We start from the raw sequence: 20,638 nt of genomic DNA on the forward strand, positions 1-20,638 counted from the left end.
GAAATCACCATGGCTACTGGGCCTGGAGTCTCATCTGAGGTTAGGTCCTCACCCAAGTTCATTGGTGTGCATGCTTAGTTGTGTCCAACTCTTTGTGACACTATGGACCATAGCCTGCCAAGCTCCTCTATTCACAGGATTCTCCAGGCAAGACAGAGAGAGTGAAAGTCACTCAGTTGTGTCCGACTCTTTGCGACCCCATAGACTACAATGGAATTCTCCAGGTCAGAATACAGGAGTGGGTGGTCGTTCCCTTCTCCAGGGGATCTTTCCAACCCAGAGATCGATCCCAGGTCTCCCACATTGCAGATGGATTCTTTACCAGCTGAGCCACAAGGGAAACCCAAGAACACTGAAGTGGGTAGCCTATCCCTTTTCCAGGGGATCTTCTTGACCCAGGAATCAAACCAGGGTCTCCTGCATTGCAGGCAAATTCTTTACCAACTGAGCTAAGAGGGAAGCCCCACACAAGAATCCTGGAGTAGATTTCTATGTTCTCCTCCAGGGGATCTTCACAGCCTAGGGATCAAACCCACGTCTCTTATGTCTCCTGCATTGGCAGGCAGGTTCTTTACCTGCTGGCCACATAGGAAACCCAAGCTCACTGGTGTTGAGCAGGATCCATTTCCGTGTGACCTCAGGGCTGAGACCATCTTCTTGGCTCCAAGAGGCCATGCCCCCATCCCTGTCATGTGGCCAAGCAGGGTCTCATGGTCATGTGGTCACAGTGGGGCAGCTTGCCCCTCGTCACCCACAGGACCTTGTCTCTACAGTTCTAACCCCTGTCTGACCTCTAGACCCTCTTTTAAGCTGCTCATCTGATTAGGTCTGGCCCACCCAAGGTACTCCCCTTTCAATTAACTTAAAGCCAACTGATTGTGTCCTTAATATATCTGCAAAATCCCTTCACCTTTGCACAATATGTAACCTGATTTTGAGAATTATCCATCCATCACAGTGACAGGTACCACCTACATGGAGGGGGAAGTAATTACGCAGGTGTGTACATCAGGGGGTGAGAATCTTGGGCGCTGTCTTAGAACCCTGCCTGCCACACTGAGCTCATTTAGAAAGTCTGCTTGGAGGACCTCATATGTTCCAGACACTGGCCAGGGCCCTGGAGACACAGGAGACAACAGGATGACCTGGTGAGACTTGCAGGCTGGTGGGGGAGTCAGATATTTACCAGTCACTCCTGAGTGGGTTACGACCCCAAGTATCATGAAGAAGAGTCTTCAGAGAACCCGGGAATCCTAACCTCATCAAAGCTGGTGACAGAGAGGGTTTTCTTGAGAAAGTGGGAGTTAGCAGAAGATGAGTGATGAGTAAGAGTTGTCAAAGACGAGGTGGAGGGTGGGAAATGACCCCAGGCAAGAGGAGCCTAAGGCTGTCGGTCATCATGTGTCAGTGACCTGATGTGAGAGATGCACCCCACAGCTGGGGACCTAAAATAGGGTCCAGTTCTAAGGAATGACATAGAGCTGGGAAGAAAGCCCAGTATCTGACTGGATTTGTCCACATGGAGGTTTAAAGGGCAACTTTACATGTCCACTGACAGACAGTGAGGAGGGAAGAGAAATTCTAGTTTTGGCTTTTGCAACCAAGAAGATGGCTGTGCCAGTCCCTGCACTAGGGGAGGAGGGAGGTGTCAGAGAGAAGGTGGTGAGCCCTGTTTGGAAAAGGATAGTTCTAAGGTTTGTGAGTCAAGAGTGGAAATGCCGGGGTGATCGGATATTTGTTAGATGTATGAGCTCTCAGAGCACCTCGCTGCAGAGAGCAGGTCCAGGCACTTGCTCTGCAACAAGAGAAGCTACAGCAACGAGAAACCTGTGCACCACAAGTAGAGAAAGCCCACACACAGCGACAAACATCCAGCACAGCCAAAATAAATGAATAAATAAAATGTTTAACTGACTAAAAGGAAACACCAGGGAGGAAGGGCATTCAGGCTAAGTTGACCTCACTGGAATTTTGCAGAAGGCAAATGAGGATGATCAGATATTACCTAGGGGTGACAGAGAATGGAGACTTTGATCAGACATTGTGGGAATGTCAAGTGTAGTATGGCAGCTTCCCAGGTGGAGCAGCAGTAAAGAATCTGTCTGCAGTGTAGGAGATGCAGGAAACATGGATTCAATCCCCGAGTCAGGAAAATCCCCTGGAAGAGGAAACGGCAACCCATTCCAGTATTCTTGCCTGGGAAAGCCCATGGACACAGGAGCCTGGCAGGCTACAGTCCATGGGGTCACAGAGTTGGACATGACTGAGTGACTGAGCTAACTGATTGAGCAGGATTCTTGTTGAAGTGAGCTTTTAGAGGACATGGCCAAGAATAGGGCTTAGGCAGTTCTCAGATCATTGGTCCAAGATTTGGCCCAAGATTGTGTCAGCACCCAGGGTGGCTGTAACAATATCCCTCAGACTGGGGGACCAACAGCAGGAATGTGTCCTCTCACGGTTCTGGAGGCCAGAAGGTCAAGGTCAGGGTGTAGGCAGGGTCTGTTCCTCCAGAGGGCTGTGAGGGAGCACAGCTCCCCGGCTTGCAGGGCATCTTCTCCCTGTCTTTACATCATTTCCCCCTGCCACGGCCTCTCTGTGTCTACACCTCCTTTTTCACAAAGACACCAGCCACACTGGGTCAGGGCTCCCCCAAATGACCCCTTTAACTTGATTGTCTCTGTAAAGATACCATCTCCAGATAAGGTCACTTCCTGGGGTAGTAGAGTTAGAGCTTCCACATGTGGGTGTCAACTGGGAAAAAAAAAGCACAACATGAGAATTGTGAATTAAGTTTTATTTGTGGCATAATGAGGACTGTATCTTGGGAGACAGGTTTTCAGATAGCTCTGAGAAACTACCCCAAAGAAGTAGGGGGATGGTCAGTGTATATATGATTTTTGTGAAGGGGTTACTTACAATCAAACATGTTTTGGCAGAGACTCACTGCTGGTCATAAGGAGCAGATGTCACCATGAAAGATTTTAGTGCTTTGGTAGATATGAGGAGAGGCAAGAAGTGGGCTCGTAAAATCTTCTGCTCTATCTGAAGACTTGTTCTGCCAGTTCTTCCCAGAGCACACAGGGCCGCATTCCTGATTTCCACACTGAACTCCTTTCCAGAGGTGTTAAAAGTCAGAAGTTGCAGTGGCCGTGATTTAATCCTTGTAGAGGCGGATTGGCAAGTACCAGTTTGTAGTTTGCACAGGTTTGGGGGGACACAATTCAGATCCCAACACTGACTCCTGATGAGCAGAGCAGAGAGCGTGGCCAGGCCTGTGGGGTCCTGTGGGGTAGGGGGACAGAGTTGGGTGCAGCACTGGGGGAGGGGGAAGTACCCTCATTTTGTGACTAAATATCCTACTTTTCCAGTTCCAGGCCCCCCTGCCGGGGTCAAGGCGGCAGCGGCCTCAGCCTCCATGGTCTTCGTGTCTTGGCTGCCACCCCTCAAGCTGAATGGCATCATCCGAAAGTACACGGTCTTCTGCTCGCATCCCTACCCCACTGTAAGTTTGTAAATCACCCCGTTCCTTTCAAGCATCTTCCAGAAACAAGCCTCGGCCTCCCATCTGGGTCATTCTCCTTTTGTTTCCACCTACTTGGGTCTTCCCAGTGGTTTTATTTTTCTCTCTGCTGTCTCCACATACAAAGCAAGGTTCTCATTAGCACCTCATTTGAAAATAGACTTCTGAATCCTTCTAAGGGACACAATTGTTTGGAATTATTGTTTATTGGGTGAGTTCCCACGAAACTGCCTGCTGGCTTTATCAAAATCAAAACCCAGAAGGCTTAATTGATAGTCAGTGGACAACGCCTATTGATTTTGCTGTTGCGCTTGTCTTCAAATGCCTCCCCCGCCTGCTTCCCACCTCCCACCTTGCCTTCCTTCCCTGCCCATTCCCCACTGAGACTTAACAGCAGACAAAACCCTGTTGTCCTAGAAATGAGGGACTTTATCAACAATCTGTGACCCTCCCAAGTACAGTGTGTGTTTGTGTGTGTGTGTGTGTGCACGCGCCTGTGCTCAGTTGCTAAGTCACATCCAACTCTCTGTGACTCCATGGACTGCAGCCCGCCAGACTCCTCTGTCCATGGAATTCTCCAGGCAAGCATGCTAGAGTGAGCTGTCATGCCCTTCTCCTTCCCAACCCAGCGATCCAACCTCTATCACTTGAGTCTCCTATATTGACAGGCAGGTTCTTTACCACAAGGGTCACTTGGGAAGCCCCCAAGGACAATAGTTAGCTTCATTCATTGTGGAGGAATTAAAAGTTAGAGTACTTAATATGTCAAAGTGCAGTATTTATTTTCATTAATATCATCACTGAATAATACTTACAGAGTTAAACTGTTTCTTAAACAAACAAAAAAAATTGAATATCCAAGAAGGACATGATAAAGAAAACAAAAAAATGGTTTATCAAATTGATGATGTCTTCACAGAAATGTTTATGGCCTTTCCTGAGGTAGGCACTATATCCAATCCATCCTTCTATCTCCCAGCTCCTGGCATAAAACTTGACCTGCGTAGCCATTCAATAAGTGCTTGTGGAATGAATATGCAAATTAAGTTTGGCTTTATTGTGGTGAAATATTATAATATAAAATGTACCTTTTCTAAGTGTTTGGTTCAGTGGCATTAAGTCCATTCGCATTGCTGGGCAACCATCACCACCATCCATCTCCAGAGCTCTTTTCATCTTCCCAAACTGAAACTCTGTCCCCGTTAAGCCCCAGCTCCCCACTCCTCCTCCCCTGGGCCCTGGCAACCACCCCACGTCTGTGTGTGTATTAGTCGCCGTCATGTCCTACTCTTTGCAGCCCCATGGACTGTAGCCCAGCAGGCTCCTCTGCCCATGGGGTTTCCTAGGCAAGAATACTGAAGTGGGTTGCCATTCCTTCTCAAGACGATCTTCCCAACCCAGGAAAGTCTAGGAATCTCATACATATCAGCAGAATCAGATAGTGTTTCTTTCTCTGCCTGGCTTATCTCACTGAGTGTGTTTGAGGTGAATCCATGCTGTAACATGTGTCAGAATTTCCTTCCTTTTAAAGACTGAATAGCATTCCTGAACTAATTTACTAATTAATTTTTAATTAAAATGGTATGTTTTCTCAAGTCTAGAGTCTAAATGGGTCCAGAGGCCTGGTGGCCCCCTAAAAAGTGAGGATGAGTAACAGTGGGGAGCCAGGGGGAGAATGGGGCTGAGGCCCACAGGGGCTCATCTCTCACTGAAAGGTATCAATTGTACGTTCCGCTGTTTATACATCAACAGCAGCACCTCTGGAGTTGAAGTGGAGACTTAGAAGTAATACGCTCACAGTTGGGTTTCAGAACTTGTGTGACTTCCTTATTTGGTTTCAAACATGCTATTAATTCTCACCTGCTGAATCCTGTGTCAGATCCTGCCATCAAAGTCTGGAGGTACAGAGCCTCATAGATGACACGGTGGGTGGCCCTGTTCCTCTGCTCAGAGGCCAAGCACTGAGGTCCCTGTGCAGGTTCTGACCCGCTGATCATCAGCCCTGACGTAGCATCACATTCACCAAAAAGATGCTAACTTATTGCTGAAAGTGTGGCCACATTTCACTAGCATTCGAAGGGCTTCTTTTTTATTTTTTTATTGGAGGATAATTGCTTTACAGTATTATGTTAGTTTCTGCTGTACAACAGCATGAATTGGCCATGTGTATACATATATTCCCTCCCTCTTGAGCCTCCCTCCATCCCACCCCTCTAAGTTATCACAGAGTACTGAGCTGGACTCCCTGTGTTGTACGGTAGCCTCCCACTGGCTATCTATTTACACAAGGTAGCATATATGTGTCAAAGCTACTCTCTCAATTTGGGGTTTCTTTATTTTTATTCAGTAATTCATTTGTCTATTTGCCATAGGACTCACAATTACTGTTTGACTCCAACAAACTAGAGAGAAACCAGAAGGGTATAGGGACAACCAGCAGCTCACTCTCATCTGTCTTCCCAACTGGCTCTTCACATCTAAACTAAAAGCCCCCACCTGGCTTGTTTAGAATTAGTTCTGAGTGACTGAGCCTTTGCTGAGCAAGCTCACATCTGCGGACCTCGGGTGCCGTGTTAGTCTTCAGCCTACAAATTTCATCCTATAAAAAGAGAAGTTGCTAGCCTGATCTCAGAATGGAAAAGTGTGTAAGATGGAATATAAATGATTTGCCCAGGGATTTCCAGTCTCCCTGCACAGAATAATGGGATTCAACCTCCCAGAACCTTCTCAACAAGAGCCTTCCAAAAATTACAGTAGTGAGATCGAGCCAGTCATAAAAGGTGGGAAATACAATGAACTTCTCACCCCACTGATGTCTTCCAACCACTAGCGGTGTCTTTGTGCTGTCTTTTGCTCTGCTGTGTGCTCAGTCGTATCTGACTCTTTGCGACCTCGTGGACTGTAGCCCACCAGTCTCCTCTATCCATGGGATTCTCCAGGCAAGAATATTGGGGTGGGTCACCATTTCCTCCTCCAGGGAAACTTCCCAGGGATTGAACCCACACCTCTTGCATCTCTTGCACTGGTAGGCTAATTCTTTACCACTTGTGCCACCTAGGAAGCCTGTGCTATCTTTGCATGCATGCTAAGTCATTTTGGGCTTCACCTGTGGCTCAGGTGGTAAAGAATCTGCCTGCAATGTGGGAGATCTGGGTTCGATCCCTGGGTTGGGAAGATTTCCTGGAGAAGGGAAAGGCTACCGAATCCAGTATTCTGGCCTGGAGAATTCCTTGGACTGTATAGTCCAGGGGGTCACAAAGAGTTGGACATGACTGAGTGACTTTCACTAAGTCATTTCAGTCGTGTCCAACTCTTTATGACCCCATGGACTGTAACCACCAGGCTCCTCTGTCCATGAGATTCTCTAGGCAAGAATGGACCATATTAAAAAAACAAACAAACAAACAAACACTGTTGATCTAGAAGTGTATAATCATCACCGAGGTGCCTATGGTCTCCTGGGAAGTGCCACTTATTAAGCTTCTGGGAAAGCCCAGAACCCCAGAGCTGTCCTCAATAATGAAAAGTAATCAGAATCAGTTTTCTTCCATCTCTAGAGCCTCACTGCTACTCGCCTATTTCAAACATCATTTAAGACCACGAGGTCTATTTTTAATAGACTTTATTTTTTAGAGCAGTTTTAGGTTGACAGCAAAATTGAGTGTGAGCTGCAGAGATTTCTCATCTGAGACCTATTTTTAAAATAATACCATTACAAGGAAAGATCAGAGAGAACTAATGCAAGTCTCTTCAGAGGTGAAGAATTGAAAAATTCCCTCTACTAGTCTGTGCTTTCCCATGGAGTGAATAAGAAACTATAAATTACTAGAAGGGGGGATTTTTTTCCCCTGTCTTTAGTTTCTGCAATTTAATTTTAAGTCAGAAAACTGGATGCTATCAATTTTCTGAGGCTTTTGCTTTTCTGCCTATGTAGCCAAAGAAACACAAGAGGGCAGCCGTAGTTCTGTATATTTTCCCTGCTCATGTATCTGATTTTTTTTTTTTTCTTTGAAATGACTTCATAGTCAAATGTAGAACATGGGAGGATAAATTAGGACACAGCATACTCTGTAATTTAATCTTCTTTATAAGAGTCCCTCAGCTAACCTCCTTAACAGATGTAAATTTTCTCTGAAGGTCCTCGATTCATCCCCCTTCCTTGTGGAAGGGCTTTGTTAAAAGACACAGGCTCTTTCCCCTAATATGTGAAATGCCTCGTCTGATTATAGGCATTTGTTTCATGGTGTTCTCTCAGGTCAGCTTAGTAAAAAGGCATCAGAATATGAAACTCTGTGTGTTGCCAGACAAGACACTGTAAATTTGTCTCAAGACTGGTTGCCTAAAAGTGGTGCTTGGTAAACATTAATCTCATTGTAGGGGGCTAGTTGATGCCATGAGACATCCACCTCCCCAGTCAGAGCAAAATCTCAAAGTCCGTTTGATTCAGGAATTCATCCATATCATTTTGGGACCGTGGTTATTATTTTAGTACATAATGGTTTGGATGATCAATTCATGCTCTATGAGAAGTGATGGAAATCCGAAGAAGCGAGCTAGCCTTGTAAGGTCCCAGGTAGAAAGAAGCTAACCTGGGCTTCCTTTCTAATAACCCTCCCCACTTAAAAGCAGACTATGAGAAGGATTATATAGTACAGAAGCATGAGGATGTAGAAATTGTCTATTTTGCAGTGCTAAGCTGATGGATGTAGAAATGTGAAATTAGATAGCCCGAACTTTTTGTTGCTAAGTCGCATCTGACTCTGCATCCCCATGGGCTGTAGCCTGCCTGGCTCCTCTGTCCATGGTATTTTTCAGGCAAGAATATTGAAGTGGGTTGCCATTTCCTCCTCCAGGGGAAACTTCTCATTAATGAAGAATAAAAATCAGAAAGCCTAAACATTATATCAATGAGCTGTGATCTACCTCAGTTATTCCAGTTTCAGATAATATTGCTAGCCAGTTCCTACGTGTCATAAGGCTCAGTAGATGTTTCTGGGTGAGCCAATGAGACTTGTAGCAGCTGACTCTCCTCCGTGTACTCCACACCTCAGAATTAAGCAAATCTTCTGGGAAGCAAGAAAGTAACTTCCAGCAAGTCCAGACAACATTCAAACCAAGGTAGCAGGTGTGTGGAGTTTCAGCTTCAACATCAGTCCTTCCAATGAATAGTCAGGACTGATCTCCTTTAGGATGGACTGGTTGGATCTCCTTGCAGCCAAGGGACTCTCAAGAGTCTTCTCCAACACCACAATTCAAAAGCATCAATTCTTCAGCGCTCAGCTTTTTTTATAGTCCAACACTCACATCCATACATGACCACTGGAAAAACCATAGCCTTGACTAGATGGACCTTTATTGGCAAATTAATGTCTCTGCTTTTTAATACGCTGTCTGCTGCTGCTGCTGCTAAGTCGCTTCAGTCGTGTCCGACTCTGTGCGACCCCATAGACGGCAGCCCACCAGGCTCCTCTGTCCCTGGGATTCTCCAGGCAAGAATATTGGAGTGGGTTGGTCGTAACTTTTCTTCCAAGGAGTAAGCATCTTTTAATTTCTTGGCTGCAGTCACCATCTGCAGTGATTTTGGAGCCCAGAAAAATAAAGTCAGCCACTGTTTCCACTGTTTCCTCAACTATTTGCCACGAAGTGATGGTACTGGATGCCATGATCTTAGTTTTCTGAATGTTAAGCTTTAAGCCAACTTTTTCACTCTCCTCTTTCACTTGCATCAAGAGGCTCTTTAGTTCTTCTTCACTTTCTGCCGTAAGGCTGGTGTCATGTGCATATCTGAGGTTATTGATATTTCTCCCAGCAATCTTGATTCCAGCTTGTGCTTCCTCCAGCCCAGCGTTTCTCATGATGTACTCTGCATATAAGTTAAATAAGCAGGGTGACAATATACAGCCTTGACATACTCCTTTCCCAATTTGGAACCAGTCTGTTGTTCCATGTCCAGTTCTAACTGTTGCTTCCTGACCTGCATACAGGTTTCTCAAGAGGCAAGTCAGGTGGTCCGGTATTCCCATCTCTTTCAGAATTTTCCACAGTTTATTATGATCCACACAGTCAAAGGCTTTGGCATAGTCAATAAAGCAGAAGTAGCTGTTTTTCTAGAACTCTCTTGCTTTTTTGATGATCCAGCAGATGTTGGGAATTCGATCTCTGGTTCCTCTGCCTTTTCTAAAACCAGCTTGAACATCTGGAAGTTCACGGTCCACATATTGCTGAAGCCTGGCTTGGAGAAATTTGAGCATTACTTTACTAGCATATGAGATGAGTGCAATTTTGTGGTAGTTTGAGCATTCTTTGGCATTGCCTTTCTTTGGGATTGGAATGAAAACTGACCTTTTCCAGTCCTGTGGCCACTGCTGAGTTTTCCAAACTTGCTGGCATATTGAGTGCAGCACTTTCACAACATCATCTTTCAGTATTTGAAATAGCTAACTGGAATTCCATCACCTCCACTAGCTTTGTTCGTAGTGATGCTTCCTAAGGCCCACTTGACTTCATACTCCAGGATGTCTGGCTCTAGGTGAGTGATCACACCATTGTGATTATCTGGGTCGTGAACTATGTGCTAAATATGTGTTCAGTTGCTCAGTCATGTCCGACTCTTTTGTGAATCCCTGGGCTATAGCCCACCAGGCTCCTCTGTCAATGGGATTCTCCAAGCAAAAATACTGGAGTAGGTTGCTATTCCCTCCTCCAGAGGGATTGTCCCAACCCAGGGATCAAATCCACATCTCTTACGTCTCCTGCATGGGCAAGCAGATTCTTTACCCCTAAGCCACCTGGAAAACTCATTGTGTCAAATGCTCTCTGCCTGTAGTTTTCAAACTTGTTTCCTCATGACTCATAATCAGAAATACATTTTATGATCACACTCCAGTACACACACACACACAAAACCAAAGCCTTGTAAACAACACTTCACTTACTATACACAATGCACTGTGATATTCTCTGGTATTTTCTGTTCTATGCGTTTTTTTCTCTTATTTTTAAAATGGTTGCTAGATCTGCTAAATTGCTTCTATGGCCCACATTTTTTAAAATACTGCTTTTCATCAGTTCATTCCGATGATGACCTTATGCAAGAGGGGATGTTATTATTCTCTTCTTTGTACTGGTACTGACATGCAGACTATGCAGCCTGCCCAGGACACAGCTTAGCAAGGTTAAGACAGGGGCTGCAGCCCGAGGGAGCAGGACCCAGATTCTCCACCCTGACAGCTTACTGCCCTCCCCAGAGAAGTAGGCGCCATTTCTCTTCAGCATCCCCAGCACTGATTTTTAGCTCAGCTTTGGCATAACCGTAATCTCCTACATCATTGTTAGATGGGCATACCTGGGCTCCCGGAGTACTTTGTCAGTTTCTTCAGTACAGGGACCACTGTTAGTCATAATACTGGAAATCCCAGTATTATGCTGAAATAGTGGGTATTCAGCAAATGCTATGTTGAATTAAACCTTCTGGATGATGGCTATGAGTCATCCAATAGAGGTTAAATTGAATAATGAAGTTTCTGCTTAATAAGGCAGAGAAAGTGTGTTAAATACTTTGGGATTCTTTCCATCCCAGAAGGATTTAGACAGAACGCCTGCACTTTTGAATCACTGACTTGGAAATCATTCTTCCATAGTTTCAGCTACATGACCTGCTGCTGGACATCTTTTTTTTGTATATATAATAGCAAAGCTGAAAATTATGGAGATACCAGAAGTCACTTGGACTTCCTGGTGGCCCTGGTGGTAAAGAACTCATCTGCCAATGCAGGAGACATGGGAGATGTGGGTTCGATCCCTGGGTTGGGAAGAACCCCTGGAGTGGGAAATGCGACCCACATATAAGTATTCTTGCCTGGAGAATCCCATGGATGGAGGAGCCTGGCGGGCTATAGTCCACGGGATCACAAAGAGTCAGACATGACTGAAGTGACTTAGCACACACAGAAGTCACCCAAAGAGTACATAGTCGTGTTCTTCGTGTGTGTGTATACGCTAAGTACATGAAACACCTAAGGGTTTCTAAGGAAGCTCAAGAATATACTTCCCCAAAATTTTTATAAATTTTACAAAAACGAGCTGATTTTCAAATGCTTAGATGTTGGTCTGTCTTAAGGAAACTTTTGTACTTTTTTCCCCCAGGCATATGATTGTACTTATGGTACTAATTGCTAGAGTAAAATTTGGTTAATCACAAGAGCATCAGTTCAGTTCAGTTGCTCAGTCATGTCTGATTCTTTGCGACCCCATAGACTGCAGCACGCCTGCCGGAGCTTGCTCAAACTCATGTTCCATTGAGTCGATGATGCCATCCAATCATCTTATCCTCTGTCATCCCCTTCTCCTGCCTTCAATCTTTCACAGCATCAGGGTCTTTTCCAATAATTTAGTTCTTCACATCAGGTGGCCAAAGTATTGGAGTTTCAGCTTTAGCATAGATAGAGTCTAATCCATGCCTGCCACACAGAAGTGTGACAAAGACCTGCTGGCACGTGATTAACTGCATATGTATTTGTGAAACACAGGGCTTCCCAGGTGGTACTAGTGGTAAAGAAACCACCTGCCAGTGCAAAAGACATAACAGATGCAGGTTTGATCCCTGGGTCGGGTAGATCCCCTGGAGAAGGGCATGGCAACCCACTCCAGTATTCTTGCCTGGAGAATCCCGTGGACAGAGCCTGGTGGGATGCCAGTTCAGTATTTCATGGCCAGTTCTGATGAAATATATTCTAAATCTGCTTTAAACTTTTTATGCTGCAATTTACATATATTTGTTGGACCCCAAGTCTTTGAGGAGTGAGGGGAAGAACATGTTATGTTTTATAATCTGATTCTTTAAAAAAAATAAACAATAATCTGGTTCTTTCTATTCTCAATGAACCAGCCAATAACTGCTCAATATTTCTGTTAAGTCCATATAATTAAAAAATAAATCACCATCAGTTGTCCTTCAGTTATATTAGGCATCAATCAGGTGAAGTTGTCCAGTTTCTCTAACTGATCAAAATGCAGGATCTTCCCAGGTCTCCCACATTGTAGGCAGATTCTTTACCAGCTGAGCCACCAGGGAAGCCCAAGAATACTTTAGTAGGTAGCCTATCCCTTCTCCAGCAGATCTTCCCAACCCAGGTATCGAACCTGGGTCTCCTGCATTGCAGGCAAATTCTTTACCAACTGAGCTGTGAGGGAAGCCCAACACATATGTTAAGATTGGGCAAAAGCTTGACCTTTAAAATCCTGAACCTGATTTTGTACTTTATTGAACAAAGGAAAATAGAAGCATATATTCAAATGGAATTTCTGTACAGAAACAAGCCCTGAAATTCACTTTTCAAGCCCAGTCTCACAAGATTGCCTGCCCAGTTTTGCAGATAAATTGCCAATACACATACTGGCTTTGAGCTACAATTCATTCAGACTAGACAGTGGTGTAAGCTTCCTCATTGCTTCTTTTCTCTACCTGAGTAGCCATAGATGAAAATGCCTTTTTGATCAACTAGCTTTTGGAGCTTTTGAAAGATTCCAGCTTTGAAAACAGATCATCTTTTTGACTTGGCCTGATACAGACATGGGTTGCTATTTAAGGAAATAAATGGCTTTAAATCTTCCTCAGTTAAGAATGGCTATCCTTTCCCCAAACTGTATTTTATACCTCTATTATGTGTATCACTGAGAAGAGCCCTTCTCAAAATTTCTTTCTCATGTGTGAAAAGTTATATAATCCTAACCCAGTTCTTTTGTGTAAAATTTGTTGAATAGGTGATAGCAATCAAGTTAATACAGCACTTTTACAGAGAGATAATTTTTATGGCAGATAGTATAACAATGGGAAAGGGATGAGCCAAAATTATAGTAAATGGAGGTGATTTTGTTAAAAAGAGAGTGAGGAATACAAGAATCCTGTAATGTCTGTCTGGTTATTGAGATGATGCCTGGATTTTAAACAATATCATGGAGAGACTACTTTCTTTATTGCCTTTTCTGGGTATCAACTGTAATTCACTTCCAGAACATTGTAACAATAATGTTTATATATGGGAGGCCCAAGATTAAAATAGTTTATGCTTGGAACTCTTTTTTAAAAGTAGTCCATAACCATTTACATAATAGCCAATCAAGCGATCTTGGTAAAGTATAGAGGAAACCACCAAAACTGACTGATGTAGAACAAGAAGCTTTAATGTGCTATTATTTCAATGGGAACCGATTATCTTAGTCTGTTTCTTTAGGAAGATCTTTGTGAAATATTTCTTCTTCTAAAGATGAGTGGATAAGAAAGCTGTGGTACATATACACAATGGAGTATTACTCAGCCATTAAAAAGAATACATTTGAATCAGTTCTAATGAGGTGGATGAAACTGGAGCCTATTATACAGAGTGAAGTAAGCCAGAAAGAAAAACACCAATACAGTATACTAACGCATATATATGGAATTTAGAAAGATGGTAACAATAACCCTGTATACGAGACAGCAAAAGAGACACTGATGTATAGAACAGTCTTTTGGACTCTGTGGGAGAGGGAGAGGGTGGGATGATTTGGGAGAATGGCATTGAAATACATATAATATCATATATGGAATGAGTCGCCAGTCCAGGTTCAATGCACGATACTGGATGCTTGGGGCTGGTGCACTAGGATGACCCAGAGGGATGGTATGGGGAGGGGGGGAGGGAGGAGGGTTCAGGATGGGGAACACATGTATACCTGTGGCGGATTCATTTCGATATTTGGCAAAACCAATACAATAGTGTAAAGTTTAAAAATAAAATAAAATAAAATTTTAAAAAAAGATGAAAATAGTGAAATAAAATGGAAATCAGATCAAAATGTATTATACATAGAAATTTTAAAACGAGGCAAATCTTAAATTGATCCAACTAATTATTTACTCTTTATGTAATCCAGGGTATTTCTCTGCCACTAAACAGAAAGATTTATATGCTCTGAAAGAGTCTTGCCCTATAATTAAAAGAGCTATCATTCTGTTTATTCTGCTTTGAGGGAGGTATTTTTTTTTAATCACTTCTGTGAACATTCTATCTACAAAATCAGAGCATTCAATTTTTTTAAATAGGAGGTTAATAATTAGATGTTAAAGCGTTTTAAAACACCATATTTCTTTGATGGAATTAGTGGTTCATTAAAAAGTTAATTGAAAATTTTTTAAGTGGAATTCTTTTTATATGCATCAGAATTGCTGAATAATTTGATCTGAACAGTTTGCAACTCTATAGTCATTCTCTACACATTTTTTTCTGTTGTATTCAAATAAATTCTAGGTCATTATTAAAGTGCCTAGGACAACAGAAACTTCTTCAGTCGATTCCAGTGAGTGCTTACAAGTCCCCAAACTGCAGTACTCTGACCTAGGATCCCTGGGAGATAAGTGGAGGGATAGGAAAGACAAGGCCCTTCTCAGAGTGCCTGAAGCATCCATGGCAGAGTGACAATAAGAACATGCAAAACTATAATCCAAAGAGTACTCTAGGATTGGCCACATGCTAGGGCACAGAGCAAGCCTCAATAAATTTAAGAGTCTAGAAATTATTTCAAGCATCTTTTCTGACCACACCAACATGAAACTAGAAATAAACCACAGAAAAGAAAGGGGAAAAAAAATGATTACATGGAGACTAATCCAAAGGGCAATAAAAATTAGGACCATAATGGATGCATGTATGGCTTCCCTGGTGGTTAACCAGTGAAGAATCTGCCTGCAATGCAGGAGACATGAGTTTGATCCCTGTGTCAGGAAGATGCCCTGGAGAAGGAAATGGAGATACACTCTAGTATTCTTGCCTGGGGATTCCCATGGACAGAGGAGCCTGGCGGGCTACAGTTACGGGCTCACAAAGAGCCAGGCACTACTGAGTGACTAAGCCACCACCACCAAACAAAGAGCAAATATGACACCTGATTGAGGAGATTAAAAAAGGCTTTATGAGGCTTTACAAATTTGTCCATCGATCTAAATAGTGTAAGAGATTTGGAAATGGATTCAGCCATTATTGGGTAAATATCCAGTTTTATAGAAATTACTAAAGAGCATTTAAAGTAGCTCATTATGGCTAATTTTATTTTCTAGTTAAATAGTTTCTTAGACACAAAAGGAAAATTAATACAACAGCATGTGGCTCAGCTGGTAAAGAATCCGCCTGCAATGCAGGAGACCTGGGTTAGATCCCTGGGTTGAGAAGATCCACTGGAGAAGGGAAAGGCTACCCACTCCAGTATTCTGGCGTGGAGAATTCCTTGGATTATACAGTCCATGGGGTCACAAAGAGTCGAACATGACTGAGCAACTTTCACTTTCACTTTTACATGGAGAAGGAAGTAGCAACTCATTCCAGTTTTCTTGCCTGTGAAATCCCATGGACAGAGGAGCCTGGCAGGCTACAATTCATGGGGATGCAAAGAATTGAACATGAGTAAGTGACTTAGCACATCCCAAGACAAGAATAATTTGGGAGTGAAAATAGGTCTGGAAGACACTGTTCCTAGGCTTTTCATGGGGTGATATTGAAGCACCAGGATAAGACCAACCTCCCAAGCTTCCCATTCTTTTGAGGAGGATACTGTTAGTTTCCTCAGAAATGCATGACTCTACCCACCAGACCTAAAACCATAACACAGGAAGGCTGAACACTGGAAATGTGAGCTGTCTGACTTGGGTGTCAAAAAGTAAATTAGCTGTATTTTTCACTCTGGGTACATTGTCGCTGCATTTTCCACCCTGGGTACAATTTTAGAGATGCAAATATGTCAGAAGCCTTGCTAAAAACTTGCTATAAATATATTTTTAAATCAAATGCATGAAGTTCACATTTATTTTCCTGGGCATTTTATAAATATGAACCCATGCCCTTGACTATGACAGGGATGATTTTTGGAAGGGAATTCAAATGATTTTACTTCTAGGTTTTAGTAGGAGTGTGTCAGATCCCTTATTTTAATTAACCCTCCAATTTGCCAAACCATGATTATATCTTGTCCCTTGAAGAGCAAACTTATCTTGTGTGGGTGTGTGCTAAGTTGCTTCAGTTGTGTCCAACTCTTTGTGGCCCTATGGACTATAGCTGCCAGGCTTCTCTGTCCATGGGATTCTCCAAGCAAGAATACGGGAGGGGGTTGCCATGCCCTCCTCCAGGGGATCTTCCCAACCCAGGGATCGAACCTGCGTCTCTTATGTCTATTTTGGCAGGTGAGTTCTTTACCGCTAGAGCCACCTAGAAAGCCCCCCTTATAATCTAACAAAGGAATAAAACTCCATAAATGTCTATGAATTCAAGCTCAACAGCTATTTATGAGCTTTTATGATCACTAGGCATGATATTAAGAGCATTTGCACAGCCCAAAGAAGAGATCTGGAGTCCAGCAAGCTTATATGACCTACCCCAGGTGTCCTGTAACTATTGTCAAGCCTCATCACAGATTTCCATACATATCAGCCTCTATACGGTCTTCCCTGGTGGCTCAGAGGTAAAGAGTCCACCTACAATGCAGGAGACACGGGTTCAATCCCTGGGTCGGGCAGATCCCCTAGAGAAGGAAACGGCAACCCATGCCAGTATTCTTGCCAGAGGAATCCCATGGACAGAGGAGCCTGGTGAGCTACAGTCCATGGGATCGCAAAAGAGTTGGATATTACTTAGCGACTAAAGAGCACCAACAACAGCCTCCATACTTGCAATGTAGTAGCGTTGGCATAACAGCCCACCTCCCACAGCAAAAACCCATGAACATTCCATTTATAAGCACTATATCTGCAACAGCTCAGTAGATAAAATACTTGCATATGTTATAATTTAAGTGTGGGTCCCAAAATAATACCAAAGTCTTCCCTCAAGAAAGCTATAGATTGCCCTTGCTACATGACACCAGCTAAAGAGAAGAACGCTGCTCTTCTTATTTAACCATCTCTCATGGACTAAGAAATAAATAACTTCACTGTCACTTCAAGGATTTCAATGGAGAGTGATTACCTAATAATCAACATCAGGTTAAATGGTTTCTGATATAATCAGCATGTTTAAATAGTTTTTAGATGAGAAAACAGATTTTTTTTTTCTCAGTAGCTAATAGGAATTTATGATAGGCTTGGAATAATTGGCCAGCCCAATCTACAGATGCTCTGTCTGCTCCATCATGCTGGCATAAACCACAGTCAAAAATGAGTTGCGGGCTGCTATATTTACAGTGTATAACCAACAAGAGCCTGCTGTCTAGCACATGGATCTCTTCTCAGTGTAATCTGACAGCCTGGATGGGAGGGAGTTTGGGGAGAAGGGATACATATATACCTTTGGCTGAATCCCTTTGCTGTTCACCTAAAACTATCACAACACTGTTAATAGGTTCTGGAGAAGGCAATGGCACCCCACTCCAGTACTCTTGCCTGGAGAATCCCAGGGACAGAGGAGCCTGGTGGGCTGCCGTCTATGGGGTCGCACAGAGTCGGACACAACTGAAGTGACTTAGCATATATCCCAATACAAAATAAAAAGGTTAAAAACAAAAATGAGCTGTGGGACAAAACTTCCTGTGAAGAGCCAAGCCTATACGAGTCATATACCTGGCATCAGAGCTTTCCGAATGTTGATTGGTTTTGTATGTCTACAGGTCATAACGTAACACTACTCTTCCCTGAAAACAAATGTTTAGCCCAATTGCAGTCATCCACTCAGGATTAATTCATGTTTTATTTTGGGGGATAATCACATCTTCTAGAATGGCTAATATCTCTGTCCTAACTGAAAATGATGACATTAGAGAGTTTAAGATTTACCAGAAAGAAAATTAAATAGTTAGATATTTAAATATAGAGAAAAGTGTCTTTCTACCCTCCCCACAATTTCTCCTTTTGCCAGATTGGATTCTTTCATCCCTAAGAAACTGCACTGGGAGTCTGTGTTTCCTTATGGTACAATTTCCTGTCTTGTTGCCCACAGCAGAGTGAAGCTCTACTATGGTCTTTTCTATTTTTCTATTCTGTCCCTCTGTGTTCATTTAACTCTTCAAAATTTGTGAGAGATTAGCCTGGTTGAAGTATCAGGAAAAATATGGAAATGAAATCAATCCTTCTCACTGAACATTCCTAGCATTTAGGAGGTAGCATCATATAACAGAATGAAGGTAGAAATTAGCAAGTCAGCTTAAACATGATTTAATCCTCATGTTGGAAAATCTGGCATCCAATAAAAACAAAATTAAGGAAATGTTAATAGAATCAATATTATTATATACTATGTAGAATGTTAAGGAAAACATTTCATAAGTAATAGTCATCCTCCCTTTTTCTCAGAACAATCATTTTTGGCTGAGCGTTAAGGGAAAGGATTTAAACAAATAGATTAGCTTCACTACCATGAATGAGCTTCTAATTAACCTTTTTCCCATAGAGCTCTTTTTCTCTTATCTGTTGCCACCTCTTGAACATGTCAGCAATGGTTGAATTATGCACCATCTAGTCAGGAAGATCCACTGGAGAAGGGATAGGCTACCCACTCCAGTGTTCTTGGGCTTCCCTTGTGGTTCAGCTGGTAAAGAATCCTCCTGCAATGCAGGAGATCTGGGTTGGGAAGATCCTCTGGATAGGGGAAAGGCCACGACTCCAATACTCTGGTCTGGAGAATTCCATGGACTACAGTTAATGGGGTCGCAAAGAGTTGGACACAACTGAGCAACTTTCACTTTCATGGACAAGTAACCCTGGAGAAGGAAATGGCAACCCACTCTGGTATTTTTGCCTAAAGAATCCATGTACAGAGGAGCCTGGTGGGCTATGGTCCATGGGGTCGTAAAGAGTTGGATATGATTGAAAGACTAACAAGAACAAGATGGATAAGTAAAGAGTTTACCCAGTGGCTCAGCAGTAAAGAATCTGCCTGCAATGCGGCAGACTTACAGGAGATGCAGTTTTAATCCCTGGGTTGGGAAGATCCCCTGGAGAAGGAAAATGCAATCCACTCCAGTACTCTTGCCTAGAAATCCCCATGGACAGAAGAGCCTGGCAGGCTACAGTCCATGGAGTTGCAAAGAGTCAGACATGACTTAGAGACTAAAAAACAACAACAATGGATAAATAAGGCTGTTTAAGACAAACACCATATAATTTGCAGTATACCTCTTTATTGGAGACATCTCACACCTATGAGCATCTCTCTGGAGATGTCCGCCTTGCTTCCCTCTATGGGACCATATGTGAGCATCCTTAAACCAACAACTTGCAAATGACATCTAGTTCCAGCACAGCCTTCTCTCCTCTGTGAGCTGAGTTAGCATTTAATCTTCTCAGGTGTGACTCACCAGTCTCTAAGGTGAGCTCACAGGCCTCTACAATCCATAGGTGGGAATGCACACAGACATCCGTCAGCAAAAATATCCTATTCTTGACTCAGCCTCTTATGGGACTCAGAGGTAAATGACCATCAAAACATTAGAATCAGAAAGGCCTGGGTAGGTGGTCTCACTTTTTTATAAGGCAAGAAAGTACTGGTGTCTTTGGAACTATTCTCACTTCTTAAGGATGTTGCCAAAACTTCATGAAAACAAGAAAAGTTACATTTACTATCCAGTTACGTATATATATGTGTGTGTGTGTGTGTACAAAGAAAATGAATCACCTCTTCAATTGCTTAAATTGTTCAGTCAATTTTCTGCTTGCTCTTCTACTGAGACCAAAAAAATTGTGCTCAATTGTGGAAGTCCTCAGGGCAGCGTAGTGACAGCATCTATGTAACCAATTTTCCCAAATACCCAGCAGGAACCCCAAAGTATCTCGACTCCTGTTTTCCATCCTAATGTATAGAGAAAAATCATTCCAACTGGGGGAAGTTTTTATGCATAAACCTTCTTTGTTTCAACTTTTAGTTAATCATCTATGTAAATGGTGCAACAAATATTTACATAAGAAGTCGTATTTTTATCATTGATTTTAGCCTCATGTTTAGCTATAGCTCATGTTTCAGGTAAAAATTCAATGAATAAAGACCAATTGTATGTTATAGACAGGGGAGTGATTGAGTTTTAACTGAAGACTATGGAGAAGGCAATGGCACCCCACTCCAGTACTCTTGCCTGGAAAATCCCATGGATGGAGGAGCCTGGTAG

General features: G+C 42.9%; 1 protein-coding gene across 2 annotated transcripts in view; it reads left to right on the plus strand.

Annotated features, from left to right (window-relative positions):
- Positions 1 to 20,638, plus strand: part of DSCAM (DS cell adhesion molecule) — an 859,211-nt gene that overhangs the window by 759,231 nt on the left and 79,342 nt on the right. For both annotated transcript variants that reach the window (XM_086341570.1, XM_086341667.1), the window contains one exon: positions 3,369 to 3,502. In XM_086341570.1, coding sequence (XP_086197696.1) covers positions 3,369 to 3,502 — 134 coding nt within the window. The remainder of the gene's footprint in view (positions 1 to 3,368; positions 3,503 to 20,638) is intronic.

The sequence above is a fragment of the Bos grunniens genome, chromosome 1, assembly GCF_055505025.1.
Source record: "Bos grunniens cultivar Pamir isolate PY7600 chromosome 1, Bosgru_T2T1.0, whole genome shotgun sequence".
Classification (NCBI taxonomy): Eukaryota; Metazoa; Chordata; class Mammalia; order Artiodactyla; family Bovidae; genus Bos; species Bos grunniens.